Source organism: Channa argus, chromosome 4 (genome assembly GCF_033026475.1).
Source record: "Channa argus isolate prfri chromosome 4, Channa argus male v1.0, whole genome shotgun sequence".
Classification (NCBI taxonomy): Eukaryota; Metazoa; Chordata; class Actinopteri; order Anabantiformes; family Channidae; genus Channa; species Channa argus.
Genome location: NC_090200.1, coordinates 26,877,139 through 26,898,744, shown reverse-complemented (window position 1 = coordinate 26,898,744; position 21,606 = coordinate 26,877,139). Strand labels below are relative to the sequence as shown.

General features: G+C 39.1%; 1 protein-coding gene across 13 annotated transcripts in view; it reads right to left on the bottom strand.

The window, feature by feature from the left end:
* Positions 1–437: 437 nt before the first annotated feature.
* ndrg4 (NDRG family member 4) overlaps positions 438–21,606 on the bottom strand; it is a 63,606-nt gene continuing 42,437 nt past the window's right edge. For 9 of the 13 annotated variants that reach the window (XM_067500620.1, XM_067500619.1, XM_067500622.1 and 6 more), the window contains 14 exons: positions 16,795–16,900; positions 13,783–13,903; positions 12,919–12,981; positions 12,382–12,442; positions 12,167–12,253; positions 11,987–12,043; positions 11,683–11,786; positions 11,547–11,603; positions 10,501–10,552; positions 9,045–9,092; positions 7,358–7,393; positions 7,207–7,258; positions 7,023–7,061; positions 438–4,296 (listed from right to left, as the gene is read on the bottom strand). In XM_067500620.1, the coding sequence (XP_067356721.1) occupies positions 4,142–4,296; positions 7,023–7,061; positions 7,207–7,258; positions 7,358–7,393; positions 9,045–9,092; positions 10,501–10,552; positions 11,547–11,603; positions 11,683–11,786; positions 11,987–12,043; positions 12,167–12,253; positions 12,382–12,442; positions 12,919–12,981; positions 13,783–13,903; positions 16,795–16,900 (1,038 nt within the window). In that variant the 3' untranslated portion in view covers positions 438–4,141. The other 4 variants (XM_067500631.1, XM_067500632.1, XM_067500626.1 and 1 more) reach the window with 4 other exon arrangements.

Here is a 21,606-nt window from a genome sequence, read left to right as displayed (position 1 = left end):
CATCATGAGTTAAGTTAGTTAAGAGTTTTAAAACTTGAAAAATGCCCCTTTGAAATAAACTCTGAATACCTTGCTTGATTAATTTGTAATTAACTATGAATAATGGTGCAATTCATTGCGCTTAAATATTTTAGTCGATTGACTGAAGCTGAATTACATGTGTAGCCTAAATTAATGCAAACATTATATTGTGGTTCTCCATAATTGACTGTCTGTTTACAATATAATAGATGTAATAAAATACTTTTTTAGTGTTTTTATGTAGCAGTTGATGTCATGTTTCATTGCAATCTTTTTGTTCACAGTTTTGTTCACAGTTTTCCATCAAATTCTCAAAGGGTACTCAAAGCGAGTACAATTTTCTTGAGAGCTGTTCATGTTCAGCTGGGAGCTGCTCAACATGTACTGAAGGACAAAGGTCAGACACTAGACTCGTCTCATTCTGACAAAGTCTTTATTTTTTTATTTATTTCTTTGTTGTTGCTTTATCAGTATACAGACAGAAACAGCTTAGTTTATATATGTATTTATATATATTTCAACTTTACAGTACACATCTGAATGGCGACAAAGCAGGTAAGAGTCCTTCTACTATGAAACAATCTCAAAGGGAAGACTCTCACAATATGGAACAATCCAGACAAGAAAAAAGAAACAAAATTATTGCTCAGTACAAATCAATTGTAATGTTAGTTAGAAGAATAGTAGTAGTACACATAAACCAATATTATATCAACATGAGAATATAATATTGCCTATAAAAAGAGAAATTCCAAGCAAAGAGGAACAAAAGTATGTAGACATTTTCTTCACAATACAGTAGTGTTTTGTTTGGGAACCTGCTTTCTAAATAAAAAGCATCTACATGTGCAAGGAGGACGTAGAGCTATACAAACTGATCTGGTGCCAGCTAACAAGAGTTGTCTACCTTCAGAAATGGCTACTGAACCTTACTGCTTATAGACCTTGATAGGGAGAAGGAACAATCTGGGTTTTCATGTACAGGGTTAAATGTCAAAGATTTAGGGGCAGGGGTATACAGGAAGTCCAAACTATATTGAGGGGTTCTAGGAGGATGATAAATACACTGTTTATTTATATTGTTAGTTTTTACTCTTGTGTTAAATACAAGACAAAACCTCTGTGGATTTGGGTGTTTGAACCTTTTTTTTAAATCCTTTTTTAAAAGAGTTCTGGGAGGATGAGGCATTGGGTTGACAATGTACAGCACTTCAAAAAGGGACAGAATACATTCAGGAGCCCCCAATCCCCGGGTAGTTTGGGTAGAAGTAGTATAGAAGGAAACCAAAGTGTTGATTGCAGAAAAAAGCTGATTGAAAGCAAGAAACACTGGTAATGTAAAACTCCGCTACATGAAAACTTTATCGATGAGGTTCTCATAATGTCATCCTCATTTTTTTATACGCTTAAATGAAAATCAAGCAGTTCAACAATAATCTCTGTAGCTTAAACAAAAATCACATTCCTTTCCTTTAACATTCATTCATTCTCTAATATCCAAGTCAGAATCTCTCTCTGTGATTTGGCAACATTTCTCCTTTGCATTTTAGTCCGTTGCTTTGTATCCCCCCCCCACCAACCCACCCACCCCCGGTGGTCAGAAACACAGCTAACGCTAGCAACATTTTAAAAACTGACTTCAGCTGATAGCCCTTTAGGGTGCGACTGGGTTTGCCTGTGAGAGCCGGGGCACCTTGTGATTTTTGTTTTAGGGAGAGGGGGTTAGTTTCTAAGGTGGCTGGCGGTTGCCCTACATTCTGAGCTTGGCGCCCAAATGGCTCCAAAAAAGCCCCGTCCCTTACAGGTCGCCTCATGGAAACGCACACCTCAGCAATTACAAAGCTACGTCCCTTCTGACAGGGGACCAAAGCGTTGTTTGTCAAACTGAAAACAGTAGAAGATGAATATGGTAGATGAATACAGTACATCACTAAGTCAAATACCAAGGGAATGGATCTCTGATCACCACTGACGAGGTGTTCCAGTATTACAGCAGACAACAGCACACGCCTCACTAGTCTACAACTCTAATTATACACACGTATTATAGTGAATTACACTAAACACATAGCAATGGAAACTTGATCTGTGTGTGAATTTCATGTGTTTCTGTCTTGTTCCCTTACAAAGCCCAGCCCATACAACTTTCCTTTGACAAGGTGTTTTAAATGTGTGTGCATAGGAATATGTGTGTGATTGGGATAGCTTTGGTATATTCAGGAGCTGGGTGCTGTGAGGGAAGGCTGCTGTGAGTTCTTTGGTGGAAAGAGGTCTTGTTGTCTCCACCTGGTCCTGCCTCTGTTCCACAGGTCTGGTTTGGTTTGGGTTGGTGTGTGATTGTCATGTTATAGACCACAAAGAACCAACTATGGCCAGAACCATGGCTCTATTTAACTAGATGTAACATACTATTGATGAATGCCCTAATACTACTATAGATACTACCCAGATACTAGAATTCATAAGATTACTTTCACATTCACATGCATGTACACTACATGTTAATAAGTACTTATTCTAGTCGATATTAATGTAATAGATTGTCTTAGACATGTAGGATGAAACACAGCTTAAAGCAGCACTCACCAACACTAGATTAATGCGTTTACATGGCAACGATAGAGGAATAATGAACTTCTATCAACTTCTAAAGATATTCTATGATGTCATAACAATTTGTGATTTCAGATAATAAATATGCATTATTCCTCTATCAGATATAACTGTAGCACGAAGTTTAAAAGCTGCATACAAAATTCTACATAAAACTATTCAGCTCATAATGATGCATTGTTGTTTCCCCATAGTAACTGCCGCTACACTCTTCATATTAGACCTCTCATATGTACATTGTTCACTTCATGCTCTTGGGTTGCTGGACCACATTGGTCCACAAATCACAGATTACTATGTTGCTCAAAATGAATATTATTCAAATATGACTAAGGTTACACTTTGGCCATATTATGTACAGACTATAATAATAAAAGCAATAAAAAATAATGAAGCTGCACGTTTGTGCCAGCTGAGCTCCCTGGTGCTGTAGTGGCACGGTTTAAATGCACTTGGACCTATGGCCCGGGTTTAGTGTTGTAATGGGAGATGAGTTCGATCTTACCTCACTACTAGCTGCATTTTTATCACTTTTGATAATCCACGAAACAACAAGCTGACCTTTATGTCAGTGGTACACCTACTCCTAGCAGAATCCCCACAGTGCTGTTACAGTATAAAGGAAGTACTTTAACACTGAATATGCATGCATGCTGATGACATTCTAAGAGCAGTGTACTGTACATGTTTGACGTCTTGCAAAGTGCAGCTCTAAATCAGCATGGTGTACTTTAGCTATGCTCGGAATCTATAAAAGCTAACAAAGCCTTTCTAAGCACAACAGGTGTACTGGGCTACTATAGGCTTTGTTCTGCTGTCTGTCAAATTCTGGACACACCCACTCTGAGGCATCTGTCACCGATGGAGAGAAATAACCACTTTCTGTACAAACAACATAGAAAGAGATACTCACAACACAGCACAAATGTATACACAAACACAAAATTGCTTGCAAAATACTGATGCACAAAACACTTTTTCTGAATGGCACCCCCTAAAACTTATTTTACCCCTTGCCATACTATGCACTTTTACCTTCTCATATCACATTATCGGAACTTTTTGCTCTGTGGATTGTGGGGAGACCGGGGGTTGGGGGTGAGAGGCTACACTTAACAAAGACATAGATGACACATTAAGAACAAAAACAGTTTTCTAAATCTTTAAGTGCTAGGCAAGGTGTGGACTTGAGGTGAATATTTAAAAGGTGTGGTTGGGGTTTTTTTTAGTAACAAGACATATGTTATTTTACAGTGGAGGGAAGATGAAGGCAGGCAAAGAGATATGGAGGAGATAGTTTAAGAGAGAGAGAGAGTTGTCTTCCCCTCATTTATGAACTTTCCTTCCTGTTGCTGTCAATTTCTACCCTCTATTATGTATGAATGTCATCTTCGGTCCTTTTACCTCATTCAATCCCACTAACTCCCCTTCTCTTCTTTACCACTCTTTCTATTTTTCTTTTCTTTCTCCATCCCTCTACACCCTCCCTCCCTCTTTCTATGGCTCCTTAGCAGGACACCTCCATGGTGTGGCTGACCTGGCCGACTCCCTCAGTGCTGTCGGAGTGCGTGCAAGCCCGTGAGCGGGACCCATCCACGGAACTTGCGCTTGTCAGGGAGGCCGTCCTGGAGCGAGCCAGGCGGGTCATACTGGCAGAGGGCACTGAGAGGAATGGGAGAGAGGAAGGGGAAATGTGGAAATAAAATAATAAAATAAAATAAATAAACTACATTTGTAAAATTAAAATTAAAGGGAGATTAGTTGATGTTGGGGAGATGTAGGGAGTACATGCTAATGCAAAGAACTAAGGATTATTCCGTTTTGTAGCTGGTGAGAAAAGGCTGCTGATAGGCTTACACAACAGCTGTAAATGGTTGGGGTTGTGGATTAAGCCTGTTTATGACGTGGCTAAGCAAAGATGCACCGACAGCATCATGCAAAGGAGAGACTCTGGGCTCAGTTTGTACAAAACTCAGTTCTCATATTAATGAAATAACTGATTGCACTAAAATAAGTAAGTAAATGGGCTTCAATATAGTTTTGTCACTCTCTGTTTCCATAATTGAGAATTTCAAAGGCCCTAAGAATTGATACTTGATGTGAATTTAACTCTTACCAAACTCTTAATCATTCAGCAAAAGATACATTAGGTTCAATCCAATTTATTTAACTAATATAATATTATTATAATGTTTAATATTTCATTAATTCTTTCCGTTGCTAGATAGCTACATGTAACGTGATACATTACCCTGGCTCAGAGCTACATTCCTTAATTTCCATCACTTGAAATTAAGGAATTTGAAACAATGACACAAACTGTAAACACATCACTAACATAAAGTGTTTGCTTTAAAATTTCCTATGGAGGATGTTAGCACAGAGGTGCCAATTAAAGTTCAAGGTATACTCGCTGTTTACCGAAACATACATTTTGACAACAACCCAGAGATTGGTGTCTAATTCACAATCTTCTTGCGTAGTTTGTGTATGTCTGGAGGATTTTAAAAGTTTAGACACAAGAGGGTAAACTTGCACCTAATCATCTCTAACCAACAGCTGCATTTATTTCTCATAAACTTCTGCTTTTCCACAACATAAACCAAAGCCAACACTCTAATTTGAGGGCTAAGTTTAAGATTTACCACAGCACAACAAGTTTTTTTCCAAAACTTCCCAGCATTATTGTTGCCCCCTGGGACTGAATCTTGCTTATGCAAGTGTAGCACTAATTTCTGAAATTTGACGCTTTGATGCAATTTTGGAAAGTTGTATAATTAGGTAAGAGTAAGAACACCTCAATGTCCTGCAGATAAAGAACATTACTCTTCGTTTGCAGTGGTGTCCCAGGCTACTTGAAAAACTTTAGTCCACTATTCCCATTAGAGTCTGCTGTTTTCTCAGTTACTAACTTTGTCTGCTGTTCGGTTTTGGCCCAGTAGTGTAGAATGGGATTATTAGAGTTATTTGCTGAAAGCAGCTGCCTGTTACCTGAAAACGTTACAGTCTGTGGGTGGAAAAACCAAATAAAATTTTCTAAAAGATGCCAAACCTCTCTATAGAGCTGAGGAGAAAATGCCAATTTTATCGTTTGTTATGGATATATTTCATAGTGCAACATTAAATAGCAAAACAATCTATCTTAATTTAATTTGTCAGACAGGATAAAACAAGTAAACACTAAGTCCTGGAATGTGTTTAAATAGAAGCAGTAGTAAATAAGGTCACAATTACTACTTGCAGCTTTAAATTAGAAACAGTGGCATGGCTTGACCTTTTAAAATGCTATTTCAGCCAAGCAAATTCCTGGTTGAGCCTTGTTGGTTTGCTTTCATTAACACTGCTTTTACTTTGATATCCAACAAAAGTATCTAAACCGAACACTTTATTAGATGCACCTTTTCAACTGCTCATTAATGCAAATATGTATTATGTATATATTCAGCCAATTACATCGCAGCAACTTGATGCATTTCATGTAGACAAGGTCAAGAAACTCCTACTCATACTTGCTACTCCTATTAGCTAAGCTCACGAAACTGAGGCTTCAATTTGCAAGGGCACACTTCAGTCGGACAATTGAAGATTGGAAAAATGTAACATGGCCTAGTGACTGTTAAAACATGAGTGCATAAACAACATGGAAATATGGATTCACCTTTCCTTCTGGTCTATTTGTCCAAATTAAGTATGTTTATAAAGTTGATCAGACGTTTTCAGCACTGTGAGAACCGATGAGCCAGACAAGACAGTCGTCAGGGGACGCTGCCAGCACCGCACTCGGCGCCATAAAGAATTGAAAAGAGGTCCGGCCCAGTGCGAGCAAAGTACCTAATAATGTCGCAGATGAGTGAAAACTATCATATAGAGGATTTCAAATACATATTCTAAACGTATACCATTAACCATTTTATATTGTATATTGTGCTCATTCACAATTCACAACTGCCTTGTGTGTAGTTTAATGTAGTACTCGTGGTATTGTAGGGACTGTATTTCCTGTCCTGTGCAATTTTACTATAAAGGTCAAGCTTATTTAATGTTGCTGGTCATTTGTTTCACCCTTAGTTCAAAAGGTTCTGCTCAAAACTACCTGAAGGCCTTTCAAAGAGCACTATTGGAGATGCAATGGTACAGGAATGGGAGGACGGGGCAGTATATTTTTCCATGGGAGGAAAAATTATTTTTGATAACACAAAAATGGGGTTAAATGTCCTTTGGGGTTAAAAAACGTAAATTAAAAAAGTGAAACAGCAAAAGTAAAACTGAATCATAACAGCCGAAAATATTGTATTACAAAATTAAATGAACAAAAATTTTTCAAATGCTCATGTCACTGAACGGGAACAGCAATAAAAGCTAACAGGTGAATGGGGAGGAGGAAGTACCTGGCCCTCCACTCAACCTCCGATCCTTCACATAAGCGACTGAGAGAACGGGGCAAGGGAGACAGATGGCAAAATTAACAAAACTCATATCCCTCTGTATAATATACATAACATGAAAACATACTGATATATAACTGCAATAATACGTCTGCTAAAATAGCTAAAATATATTTATTATACTCACTGTAGCCCATTCCCTGCAGGAAATACTTGAAGGCTTCAGTCAGCTTGCCAGGCTGGGTTAAAACACATCAACGGTGTTAAATTTGGATTCTTTTCTTCCACTTTATCATATCACAGCCTGTTGAATAACTGAGGGGTTGTTGGTGTGTTACCTGTGTGAGCTGGGGAAGTCCACCAGAGTCAGCCATCTGCCATGAGAGGAGAAAACAGCAATAAATCAACCTGCCAAGGCCTCAAAATGAGGACATTTCTACCTACTTTGTTTGTTAGGATCTGTTGGCAATGAAGATGGGATTACAAATTTCACTGACAAAATAGCGACTCATTTCTTAGCATGGATTTATTTATTGATGGAGACCTCATATGTGCTGTCACATATATATTTATAGTTTCAGTTATTTTATATAGAAACACTCACAAGACCAAGTATGGCCAAAATTGGCATTATGTGGGAGCATTACAGTATATTTTATTACATTTTACAATGCAATTTTATCAAAATAAAGCCTAAAAAAAGCAAACAACTCAGAGAGAGAAATTCATACTTTGCCTGTACTTAAACACACACATGCTTTTGATAGCTTAACTCAGTAATTAAATGTGTATTTTATCATCAAAAGGGAAAACAGTAGAAAGTAACTCTTAAACTAACTATTAAAGTAGCAAATCTATTTATCTTATAGGGATGAGATAAATAGATTTGTCAAGTGGTCCAACTAAAAATAACCTGAAACTGAATATTGGCAAGATGAAGAAATTAGTCATCCACTTTCGAAAAAAGAGAGCTAAACCAAATCTGATACTCACTAATAATTAGGTGTAAGTACTAGGGAGTTCATGTTAATACAAAATTAAATTGGTCAGAAAATGTTCTTACAGTTATTTTTACCAGAAATCTCTTTTATCACAGTTTTGTGGCCAGTGATCTGTTCTATGCAGTTACATGTTGGAATAAGATCAATAAGTTAAAAAGGAACGCTGGTTTTGGCATTGTAATAATTCCTGATTCATTAGAGATTGACAACAGTTTGAGAAGTGTGTGAGTCAGACATTCTCTTAAACGCCCATGATTTAGTAACAGTGCAGAGTGTGATAACATCATGTAGCGCTGGTTTGAGGACGTTTAGGAGACGAGAGGTGCCGTTAGTGTGAGCAGGGGCAGATCTAGACATTGTTTATTAGGGTGGCCAGATTGGAGCATATGCTGAAAATAGGGTGACACATTTATAAAATTATTTGAAAGGTTTTAAATTTAAACTTAAAGACCTTTGTACATTTACATTTTTTACATTTACATTTAGTCATTTAGCAGACGCTTTTATCCAAAGCGACTTACAAGTGAGGTACAAAGCAGCAAAAATCTAAGTCAAGGAGAAAACATCAAAGCAAAGTCCTATAAGAAAAGTTTTCACATTTCACGAGATGTAAGTGCGAGAAAGAGCAGAAAGGATTTTTATCCATTTATAATGATAGTCTTCTGACTTTTCTGGGAATAAAGTATGTGGCACCAAATGTTAAAACAGCAGCAAGACCTTGTACTGCAGGCTATATATCTTCTGTACCAGTCTTTAAAGGCTGGAACCATCACTTTCCCCCTGTCATTGCTGTACAAACTCAGTATTTGTATCAGTGATACCAACCTGGGTTTTACTTGGTATTGGATCAGAAAGGGAGTAAGTGATATCTCACATCATTAGTATTTACTCATTAAATACAACAGTGTGTGAAATGGATCAGACTTTCTGTTTTAACTGATTATCAAACTTTATCTGCTAAATGAGTTTATGCATTTTTAGTAAATTAGCAGTAGCTATATGTGGAATGAGGACAGAATATTACCTTCAGGAAGGTGGTGGTGGTTGGATCCAGTTTTGAGTTGCATTCAACCTTGAAGACAAAAATACAAGTTGAACCAAAGTGAGCCAATGGAGATGCAGTAACAAGTACTTCGTAGAGAGGAAAACAATATCAGGGTGTATTGTAAGTGTAGTCTATATCTGGAGACTACCTTAGTCTGTGCTTATGTGAGTGACCCAGATACTGCAGTGTGCTGCAGAGATGAGTCACTGTACAGCCGCAGTCCACACACACACACACACACACACACACACACACAGTCGAAAGATGTGAACAGATGTGCACACACATGATGGATGACCAAACACTCTTTAACACTCATAATCACAACAGGGATTAACACACAGCCAGCACTTCACACGCACACATGCAAAATGTTTTTTTTTTTTTTTGCTGTCTGCTGCTGCCTGCTGTGCTTAGGCTTTAATCCTTCATACAGATTGCCAAATTACATTTGCTGCCCAAACATATTAAATATGAAAAAACTAAATGCTGCATCACTTCAACTAATAAAATGTATGTATGTCCGTGTTTCTAATGACTCAGTGTGTCCTAAAATGTGTTTGAAATGAAGAGTTGTGTCTGCAGATGATGATTATTTCAAATTACACACAAATTTACAACAAAACACTTGCAAATGACAAGGAAATTATGCAAATAAAAGTATAAAAAGTATCCATCTCCAAACATTTTCTACTTCTCCGTTCTTTTGCTCACTTCATATAAAGGAATGAAGTATATACATTAAGTGGGATCATATTAATTCACACGAGAAACTAACAAAACCTCCATCTGTAACAACCAATAAAACCCCTCCACACCCCTTTCCCACGTCTCCATCTTTCTCTCTTTCCAGGAGCTTTAAAATAACATCCCTCTCACTCCACACCTCCATCCCCTTCCTCCTCCTGCCCCTTTCTTCTATCTGACAGATCTGATTTAAATTTTAACATGCACAACATTAACTAGTGCAGAAGCATAATCTGGGCCACATCAACCCAGGAAACCCCAGAGACAGACTGAGACCATCTGGCCCCTAGAGGAATGGACACAAATACCCACATGTAAACACACACAGACACACACACACACAAACCTATGACATCAAAAGCATGCACCACAGACACAGATGGACAGACAGAGAGAAAATGGGCACACACACAGAGTCAAGAGGGGTCTGGTCTCTGCTGGCTGACTTGTTTCTGTTTTCCTGAATGAGGACAAACAGACACTCACTGGATTTACATGCCAAGTACAAAGCACCAAACAGAGAGGAAACAAGGGAAGGAGGAAGGTGGAGGGGAGGGTTCACCCTTTAGACTGATATTTCTTTGAGGCACATTAAAGGAAGGACTCCATGGGAAAGTTAGAGGAATGGTTTAAGATTAAACAGAAATACTGCGAGATGAGACAAGAAGAGAAGTCTACTTGAACTCACCACTCCTTCCTCAGCAGGGGCGTTATCTCCTACAACCAGCATCACAGGACACCTACAGGACAAAAGCATTCATGGTACATATTTAGACTAGACACCAAGAATGCTTTTTTACTTTACTTTGAACATCAGCGGTTTTACATTTTTGTTTAGTCTTTAAAATTTCAGAAACCAATAACTAATGCCCATCATGATTTCACAGAGCCAAAGGCGAAGGCCTTCAAATCGATGGTTCTGTCAGGAAAATGGATCCAAATTTTGTCCCTATATATTTTCCACTGTATTATTTAAAAAAGCACAATTTTGCATCTAAGAATCTGGAAACACTACACTTTAAAAAATAAATAAATAGTGCAAATGAGTGATTGGAATAATGTGAATGATGATTAGATGTTTAGTTCATCTATGGAGAGAATCCATGGTTAATAGAGTTGTGAAGTATATTTCTCTTCAAATGATGTTGTCCATGTTACTGAAAGGACAAGGACTGGTCGTTTTCTGGTTTTTATCTATACTGATAGTATTTCCAATATATTTTTATCTTCATGCAGAGACTAAAACCAACCATGAGTTGCCTCTACTCATAAATATTGTCAGTCCCTCTATTATTTAGTTCCTCATTGTGAAATATGTGATCTGAATATATTTCTAAGGGACTTCAAACACATATTTGCAGTTAAATACTGTAAAAACATATGGCCATTCAGAGCTTTGGGGGTAAGAAATATTCAGGTCAAATAATAATAATATTGAACCAACTACTGGCTCTGTTCTTTAACAAACTTCTTCCAAAATGAATTATAGTATAAATATAGGGGCTAAGGTGTTTTCCCCAAGCAACACAGTATTTACAGTTTTTTATTAGTGAATTTGTTGAAATGTGTGTTAACGTAACTTTCACTTTGAGAACAAAACTAAAATGCATTGTCCAGCTTTGCGATTCTCCTCATTTTTATTCTCTTTAAAATATTAATGTCAACTAGACCATACACTGGTTGAATCAACAGCATCATGGTCCCAATCCCTTTATGACGACTTTCTAGACTTACTTCAGGGTTTTTGCATTGAGCACTGTTCCACTGCGGTTCATCTCTAGATCCCTCCGACTGAAAGAGCCAAAACATAAATTATAAGTTAGTACTTGTACTTGTGAGTGTGTGTGTGTGTGCTTTGATGTTTTTTCACCTGTTGTACATGTTCCAGAAAAGCTGCAGGTTGAACTGGTTGACACTGTTGTTGATCTGTTGCCGGTAGCTCTGCACCAACTCTGTGTTGCTCATCAGCTCCTCCTGCAGACAAACACAAAAATTCAGAAACAAAAAGTCAGAACTTTTGCAAAGAGACAAAAGGAAGTTGTAGGTTCTATATTGAGATGACAATGTGAAATGTATTGGTTATGCCAGCTTTGCAGTACGCACAAATGTGGGGTGCTGGAACAGCAGTTACAACATTATTACTCTCTAGTGTTACTTCCAGGCCATGAGCATACCTGGCTGAAAAGATGTGGCAGCACAACATCTGGCAGAGTGCTGGTCAGACCAGACAGCTGGGGGAAAACAACAGGGAGCTTCTCAATGTTAAAAGTAAAAGGAATGTGTGGATTTGTTGTAATATACTGTAGCTTTTGTAAACACAGTAAAAACACTAGTTTGCACTAAAGGACATGCACCTTGGTGGCAGCCCAGTCAATCCATCCTTTGCCATTGGGGTCGATGTTGAGCAGAACCAAACCCTCCACGAGATCAGGGAAGATCAGCTGAAAGCAGCAGACAGTAGAACACAGAAATCCTGAATTTCTGAATTTGTAACTAACACTGAGCTCACTGGGAACAGCTAGTCTCAGTACAGTACATTACGGAGGAGGAGAATCGAGTTTTGACTTACAGCAAACTTGGCCAGAATGTAAGCGCCAGCTCCAACTCCAATCCCAACAATACTCTTGAATCTAAAAAGATCATTGGTCCATTAGATACTGTGATAGTGTGTGATAAACTATTGTTAGTATGTACTGATGCAAGATGGGTACAAGAATTCTATCAGCATGCCAAGACAATCTGGTGTGCCTATACAGTGTTGCAGAACACTACTGTTGGCAGCACAGATTGAAATCCATGTTGGTACTGAGTCAAGTGTTGTACAGCTCAGCTGCGGGTGGAACTGTACGTTCAGGCTAAAATTACATCCTGCTGGTAAGAAATGTCTTCATTATTCTCTTGTTTTTCTTCTGCTCAGGAATATAACTAACCTGAACCATAATATTACACTGTGTTTTGTGCTTTAATGATAACTGCAAAAATAATGAGTGGAAACATTATATAAATACTAAATTGCCTTGTATGTAACAAAAACGATGGCTGTTATTAAAACAATGACTGCAAGGAAATGTTGAACATGTGTAATCTGAGTACAAAGTGCACCAACCCAAAGTGCTGCACCACATTGGGCAGCATGCTGGCCAACTGGTCCATAGTGGGGTACTGGTACCTGTCGAGAGAAAAGACACAACTCTTCAGCCCTATCACCACTTCACATGTTGTGTGTGTTTTAACTTGATGATCACAATGCATTTAAATCATGTATAAATCCTTTACTCAGTAAATAGAGGTTCTTATGTTAACTGCCAGATTATCTGTTGATCTACGCAGCATGTAAAGGTACCCCTTCAGGTACCCTGAAGTATATTAAGCCAAAGGTCCTCATAGGGAGGTGGTCAGGGTTGTCAGATGGTACATCAAGATATAGGACTTTCCAACACGAGACTGCAGTTTGACTCCAGTGCAAGACATTGTGCTTCAATGATTGTTCCACTACTTTACACGTTTCTTATAGTAGGGAAGTACATGCGTGACGCTTTTGCTGTATGTGGGTATTTAACATTTGGACTTTGTGTAGTTTTTCTTTTAACTTAATCTTACCCTTAGTTTTATGCGTTTAACTGTAACCCAGTTTTGTTTGCGTATAAAGTCAACCAACTCGTGAAGTTTCCACAATTGAATCTCTCATTTCAAGAAGAGAGGTTCAATAGGCCTGTGGCATCCTGAGGTATCCAATAGTGATGCCAAAAGGTTTCTGTAACATCCATATGAGATGCCAAGGGACATAATAAACAGCTTTACTTGATGCCTTGGGAAGTGCTATTATCTGATTCTGTGGGGTGAGAATGTGTTGGTTCATCAGCTGTAATTCCCTGACCACCGTACAATTAACCCACGTTGAATAATAATTCATTTTATAGTGAATACTATCAAATGTTTGCCTGCTCATTTGTCATTTGTGTTTATATACCCTTGAGGCATCTGTGGAGCTCCAATCTGCTGTCCCGGGGCGTCGACATGGCAAACCACAAAATGCTTAGTGATCTCCTGCATATCCTCATTACTGAAGAAAGTGTTGAAGCACAGCTTGTCTGCAGGGGCGAGTGAGGAGAGGAAACAAGCAAAGGTAGCATGGGATGAGAAGAAAGAGGGATGGGGGCAGAGGAATGGGATCAGATTAAATATGCACCACAGTCTCAGAGGACATTAAAGGTGGCCATCTGGTCAACTGATACTAGGCCAGTAGGGAGAAGACAAAGAGTGCTTCCAGCAAATCCATTATATCATATAATCCTCACATCTATGAATTACTCTGTAATATGATATTTTCTGATTTGGCAAATATAAAACAGTACAGATTCTGTAGTATTGACAAAGACATTTATTAAGAAAAAGTGCTTGAAACATGCCTGTTTGCCTTCATGTCTAGGGTTGGACGAAGAGGCTTACACAAAAAAGAATTTACATCATTGAAGAGACTTTCAAATTAATGTAGACTATGTGTCTGGCCCTAAAAAATCAGCAATATGCATAGATGCAATGGATTTAAATCATGTTTGACAAAATGTCTTTTGCCTATGTAGCAAAATAATTATGATTAATATGCTCTACTAAGTATTTTCAAGAGACGTCTTGGTTACAGTTGCTCATGGTGAGTCACGTAAGGACCGTGCACGGCTGCTACTTTCACTGCTGTGTATGTGTGCGTGTGTCTGTGTGTGTGTGTGTGTGTGCGTGCGCACTTGCTTTGACTGTGTGTGAATAAAGCAACATTTTAAAATTTTGGATTAAAATGCTATATCAACATACTCTATATAAAAAAACAGACTAAGCAGAGAGAAAGTTTGAGCTATATTTTGTCAAAAGTAATTTAAAAATATATATTTTCCGCCTAATTTTCCGCCTAATTTTTTAATTCCTGTTGGTTTAAAATCGTCAAAATAGTTCTAGTGTGTTCTCATTAGCTGAATCTTGTTTCTGTGCTAAACACAACAATTAACTGTTCGATTAAGGTTAGTGTGGGATCTGTTATAGCACATAGCTCGTGTGTGTCATAATTATTAATTTTGTGTGTTTCTCATCGTCCCTAATCTCATTTTAAATGAATTGTGATTATGAAGGATTATAAATAAACCATAAAGAGGGAAATATAATCTCTTTTCTTTCTTTGCAAACATGTTTATTTTGCAAATGACTCACTGAAGATTTCTCTGAAAAATCCGAGCTCCGTTTCTTAAACCACTACAGAAAAAAAAAGAACATTGAATTCTGAAATAGCTATATTTATAATAGATGTCAGCTCTATCCGTTTTCCCTCCTCCCACTGGCTCTGCAGTTGGCCTACTTTCAGCCCATGTGTGTCAGACTCAGTGAAACCATGCAGCGGCAAACGTTGTTTCCTCCTCGAGCTCTGAGTGAGCGATGTTAATTAAACGGACCAATTAGCGCAATGACTGGGTCAGAGATGAAAACTAGTCATGGGGGTGGAAAGGTGACCTCTTAATCTTTGCTACAGGGGCAGTGCTCAAATGTGAACTTTTCATGTACATAAAAATATTGATGCTGCGTGAGGAGAGGGGTGAGAAGTTTCTCCCGCTTTCTCTCGGCTCGTGCTGAATCATCGACCAGCGCTCGCTGTCTGTACTCCCACTGACTCCATGACCTACTTTCTCCTTCTGCACTTTTCTTTCTATCTCTCTGTTTAAGCCTCCCTCTCTGTCATCCCTCTTTTCATTTTGTATTCCCCTCACCCCCCTCTTTTCCTCTGCAGTCATATTAACCACACAGTGACAGAGACCTGCATGTTTTTCTTTATTCAATTCTGTACTTGCAACATTTGCTCTTCTTCGACCTGTTTTGTAATTCTGAAATAAGCCCTCCTTTCTCTCCATTCCACAGTACTAATCTGTTTCTTTTCATTTCATATTCTATTTTTTGCCACTGTCTTCTGTCGTCTTTGTGCTTTAAATTCATGGACTCCTGACATCTGTGTGATCCTGTTTTTTGTAATTCATTTATAGCCAGGGTTCTACAGCAGCAGCAAACTGCAAGTCCTAATCAGGTCTACTGTATTGCACATGATGTCTAATTATGTGATTTTCTTTTATTCTTTAATAACGTGTCTATATTTATTGTATAATTCTCGTCCAGATTAGAAAGATAATAATCTAAATAATGAGGTCAGGACCACAAAAAGACAGAAACACTGACAACAAAAGCCAGATTTTTGGAGTCATATCAGCAGTGACCAGAGCTATGGATCAGCCATGGTCTATGACACGCTACCCTCCAAACCCCCTCCATCCCTATCCTGCCTCCACCCATCAAGGCAGCGCCGCATTGCCCCTGTCCCCCCCCTACCTCACTCTGCAGGATAGGGATGTTTTGGTGACCTACATTTTACAGATGTCTCTCATACTCACCCTTTCATCCTTATATGATCCCCACTTCATCACACCCCTCAGAGCCTTTTTGGCTCTGTTAGTCTCTTATTTAGTCTCAAATTGTTTTGACTGTCTATGTCCCTCCCCTTCTTCTCTCTAGATCTTGGCTTCCCCTCCTACATATGGGTTTACATGATTACCGTTCCTTTTATTAAATTACTGAGCACTCAGTCTATATTGAGTGCTGGCATGTAGGCAATCCGGAGACATGAAGTGACATGAACATAATGACAGTCTTTAGGCTTCAGCACAGATGATATTTGTGACGTTTGTGCATCATTACTGATAATTCATACAAGATAATTTGATGACACCAATGTGTTTTCATAATAACTTTACCATGTGACTTCATTTATATAATCCTGCTAAATATACAATAACAAATGTTAGCATGTGCATGCTTGCAGAGTGAAGGCACAAAAGAGGGACGTGTCAAAGACACCAATTATCACCTCAGATATGTGCAGAAACACCTCGCCGAAGACCCTGCAAAGTCTGTGGAAAAACACCTACATGCATATGTCTGTGTGGATACTCACGGTTCAGTCCCACATCATGGTAGGTGAGGATGGCAGGCTTGTTTCCCTTGGGTGCCCCACGGATTACCACATGCAGCATTCCGTAAGGGGTCTCAACATCATGTTCCTGTAAAACACACAAAACAAACACTCGTGCTCACCTTTGCAATCCAGCTTTACACCTGTAGTTGTCTGGGGCAGACTAATGCAAGGAGAGAACACATTACACTGATCCCTAATCATCATGCAGTGTGTTTTACATGATAAATCTGAATCACTTGTTTGTTTGTTTGCAAAGACTCATTCATTTATAGTTAATTTCAGCTCAGTGCGTCTCTGCATTAACACCCATTTAGGCAGGGTGTTGTTTTTCATCTTCAGTGTACACAGTGTTTTGGTTGTTGACTTCACAAGTGATGTTGTGCAACAGTCTCTTGTTGTGACCCACATTTTGTCAGCAGTTGCTGGTCAGAGCCAGCCAAACTCAAAATGGACGTGGGAGATATATTCAACTTTAAACTGCGCAATGAAGGTGCAGACACACACACACACACACGTGCGCACGCGCACACACACACGCACACACAAACAAAGCGTGGATGCAGTAGCATGGTATTTTAGGATTATGACGCCTGGTTTAATAGTTAATGTGCAGCCTATGATGATACTGACTCTCCTGTATATATATTAACAAAAAACACAGAGATCATGCTTTTTACACCTACACATAACAATGCAGAGACAAACAGCTGACTAGCCTGGTGCAGTCATCCAGCAGTCTATCTCTCAATCTGCTATTTGTAACATAATACATATTCACTATGGAATGATTTAAAAACTCCCAAATGACTGACAGTGCAGAAACAAACACTGGTTAATGATGCAGTCAACCGCCAACGATCTGCATAATCCACCTCCGAGCAGCAGACAGCCATTCAGACAGCAGTTATGAGGTAATCCAGCCAGATTAGCTCTCAATTTTTTCAACATCAGCGTTATCTGCGATCAGCATTTTAATTTGAGGTAGTTAATGAATGTGGCGCTTTGTCCACACTCATTTTAGTGGCTGGTTAATCGATAAACATAAGGAAACATTTTCTCCACAAGTTCACGATGACCTTCACATATCCAGGAGATAAACACTGAGGGGAATGTATTCTCACTTTGTGGGAGTGGAAGTTTCACTTTCAACACAAGATGCAGAATCTTTCACTTGATTTATTTTCTTTTATTGTTTATCTTTATTTTTTCCCTTTAATGTTTTAAAAATGGAAAATACTGCAAAGGATTAAGACTTCTGCGCATACTCAAACACACACACACATGCTTCTGTGTATATCTGCAGAGGTATGTGCATCGGTGCATTGCACGGCATCTGTATTAGCCTGCTTAAGTGAGTCAGTGGGCCAGAATGAATGAATGACCCATTATTTGACACTGACTCTGCAGTTTCTTACAATGAAACATGTTTCACATTCTCACCGTACAGCTACTGTTTAAGCTTTAGCTACAGACAAAGTTGTTTATGACATAAACTCTTTCTGCAGAAAAAAAATGACTGAAATACTGAGGTTCAGTATGCAGCACACACTCTTCCCTGCTACTCACCCCATCCCAGCACTCAGGCATGGCTCCACAGTAACCGTACACTCAGCCAAAGGAGAAGAGGAGGGTGCAGACAGGAAGATGAGCAGCCAGACCTCTCCTGTTTTAAAGGACTAGGTCCTGGTGAGCACTCGCAGTGGGAGTAGGAGGTGGTTAGTCGATGCTGCAAGTCTGCTGCAGTGCCTTCGTATGCTCGGCACTACTCCCACCAAGGCTCTTAAACTGCTCAGCTTCTGCCCTCCTTCTCCTCACCCTCTCTCTCCTCTTCTCTTACACTCCATAGGCACGGGGACTAGAGGATGGGACTGGCTGGAGATGATTGGCTTACAGCGATGCTTCCCTTGTGCAGGATTGGTCAACTTTCTTGTCAGTCTTCAATCTGCAGGCACGCTCACACTCTCTCTCTCTCATCAGCACCAATGATGCTCTACTTTTGTTGTGTTTCTGCTTCACTGTCTTTGTTGTCCTCAGCTACCTTGGCATGTCCTAGCCCTTTGGCAAAAACAAAAACCACTGCCCTTCATAATCAAGCCCTAATGAGAAAGAGTCTGCCAAAGAACAATTTTAGGAGACCTCTACTGTGAGCCTGCAAGAGTCAGAACAAGGATTTAGAAGAATCCTCATGGTTTGGATATAACAACAGTCTCTTGTACAGGGGTCAGCTTCAGGCTTCTTCAGTCACCAGCTTTAATAAATGAGACGTACAATGCTGGGAAGAAAATACTAGAGTGATGTAAACTCCAGGGGGGCTGTGGCACAGGAGGTAGAGCGGTCATCCACCAATCCCACACGTGTTGGTTAGATCCCTGGTTCACCCGATCACATGTCGAGTTTCCTTAAGCAAGACACCCTAATTTATTTGCTCCTGGTGAGTGTAGACCAGTTTCATAGCAGCTCCACCATTGGTGTGATTGTGAGTGTGAATGGGTGAATGAGAAGCAGTATAAAGCACTTTGAGTACCAATAGGTAGAAAAGTGTTGTATAAGTGCAGACCATTTACTATTTAATTTGTCCATTACTGTCAATACTCAACATGTCCAGGAGGTAAAATTATTTTGAATTTAAACTAATGCTCACTTTCCTGTGGGCCTCCCAACCAGAACTTTTAAGCATACTTACTTGTGCTCTTAACTTCCCAAGGTATGTTTGCATTTGAAATAAAATATTGAGAACTGGTGACAAATGAGAAGTGTACATGAATATTCACATGACTGTGATGGTGTGACTGTGATGATCATGCTGACTGCAGCGTCCACACACACAAACATGCACGCATGCACGCACACACACACACACACACACACACACACACACACGCAGAGAGTGCTCTCTTTGTCACTCGGCAGCCCAACCCTTTGTCCAGCCTCTTCAAACGCACCTCACTCTCTTTTCTCTCCCTCTATCCCCTCTTTTCTGTGTCAATCTGTTTCCCCTTTCCTGTTGATAGAACACCCGGCGTGCTGACTCAACTTGTAGCACTATTTTTCACGTTCCCCTCTTTAACTCTCTCCCTGCATGGCTGGCCGCTTTAAATTACAAGCTCTGCCACCAAGCATTTGAATAGAATTTTTAGTTTGAACTAAAAGATATTTATCTCATTTAAAAGTAACTCAAATAATAAAGTTTGTAAGATGGAGATCAACTTACACCAGTCAGCCACAAAATTATTACCACCTGGTATTTTTAATGCTGTGGTGGACAAAGTTTTAACACAAAGTGGTCGGCATGCGTCGAAAAGGTTTTGTAAATTTCTGTTCTTCTGTCTCTAGGTTGACTGTCAGTCCCAGTCTTATGAACATGAAAGAATTTCTTCAAATTTGGTACAAGCATCCACTTGGACATAGGATGAACTAATTAGAGTTAAAAGGTCTGGTTTGACTGGTTTGCAGAAGAATCCAACTATGAAGCCGCAATTTGAATTTTCCGATTGTAGGCAGCTATTGTATGTACAGTATGTTAGCACTTTCCCCCAGTCAAGCTATTTCATTTTTTGTTAAATATGCAGTGCCATAACACAAAACCCCCTTCAATCACACACATGCAGACACACAGACAGTGATGTGCACTTAGAACAGTAAAAAGTAAATTCTGGTTTCTGGAATCCTACCTGAGCCCTTGAATACCTTATCAAAATTACTTAGTAGTTAACTGATGATCACGTCAAACAGCATCAAACAGTTACTGTTTAAATCAACAGCAGGTTTTTTTTTGTCAAATTAACACCTAGGCAAGCTTCATATTCCTCTCTGATAACACCACATACCATGCGCATTCCAACGCCTTTCCATGTGTGTGTGTTAGTTTAACAATTAAGCAACAACAGTATTTATATTTAGAATAAGTGAGGCTGTGATTTAGACAGATTGCGTTTTATCTTTGGACTAGACCCAGAAGGATCAACAACTTTGGCACATGCTCATGAGCTGCACGCACAGCGGCTGTGTTTACTGCTGCTGGTTGTACTTGCTCCAGACCCCAGAAGGCAGGGTTAGATGGTCCAAATTGGCCCTAAGAGGTCAGCCCCTCCCACCATACTATTTTAATTCATATAGAGACAGAGGGAGACTCACATTAGTTTCACTGACCTTGCTGCTACTCTGTTCTCAGGAACACTTAACTTGCTACAGTAGCACTAACCCTGCATGTGTAAAAAAAACACATTTAAATATCTTTATAAGACATTCAACTAAACTGTACATGAATACATATGTCTATGTGTCTGATTACAGTATGTTGTGTTACATTTATTACATACTCATATCAGCCACTGTGGATGTCTGAGCATTAGACCATTAATGGTAACCTAATGTTAACCATTAAGTGCTTTTGTTGTGTTGATAGCATGAATAGTATTAGATTTATCGCTACAGTTCTCACATTTGCTCTTTGAGATTTGAGTGTTCACAGTATGGAAATGTTAGTCCTGTACCAGTGTCAGGATTTTGCTGATTTGTCCCTACAATGCTTTACTGAGCTCACTATTGTTTTTTGGCCTTAATAATAGTTAGTAATTGACACTTTAGGATCTATGCAGACGCATTAGGATCTATGCGGAGTTGCTAGGTTTGCGTTTTCTATCCAATACACCAGGTATTATAATAGAGAGGAAAATTGGAAAATGGGATGGACACTTGACTGTAATTTCACAACCCTCAACTGGCTGCAGTCTGTACATTACATAAGTGTTCGTTAGAGATGTTTGTTATAAAGGGTGGTGAATATGAAGC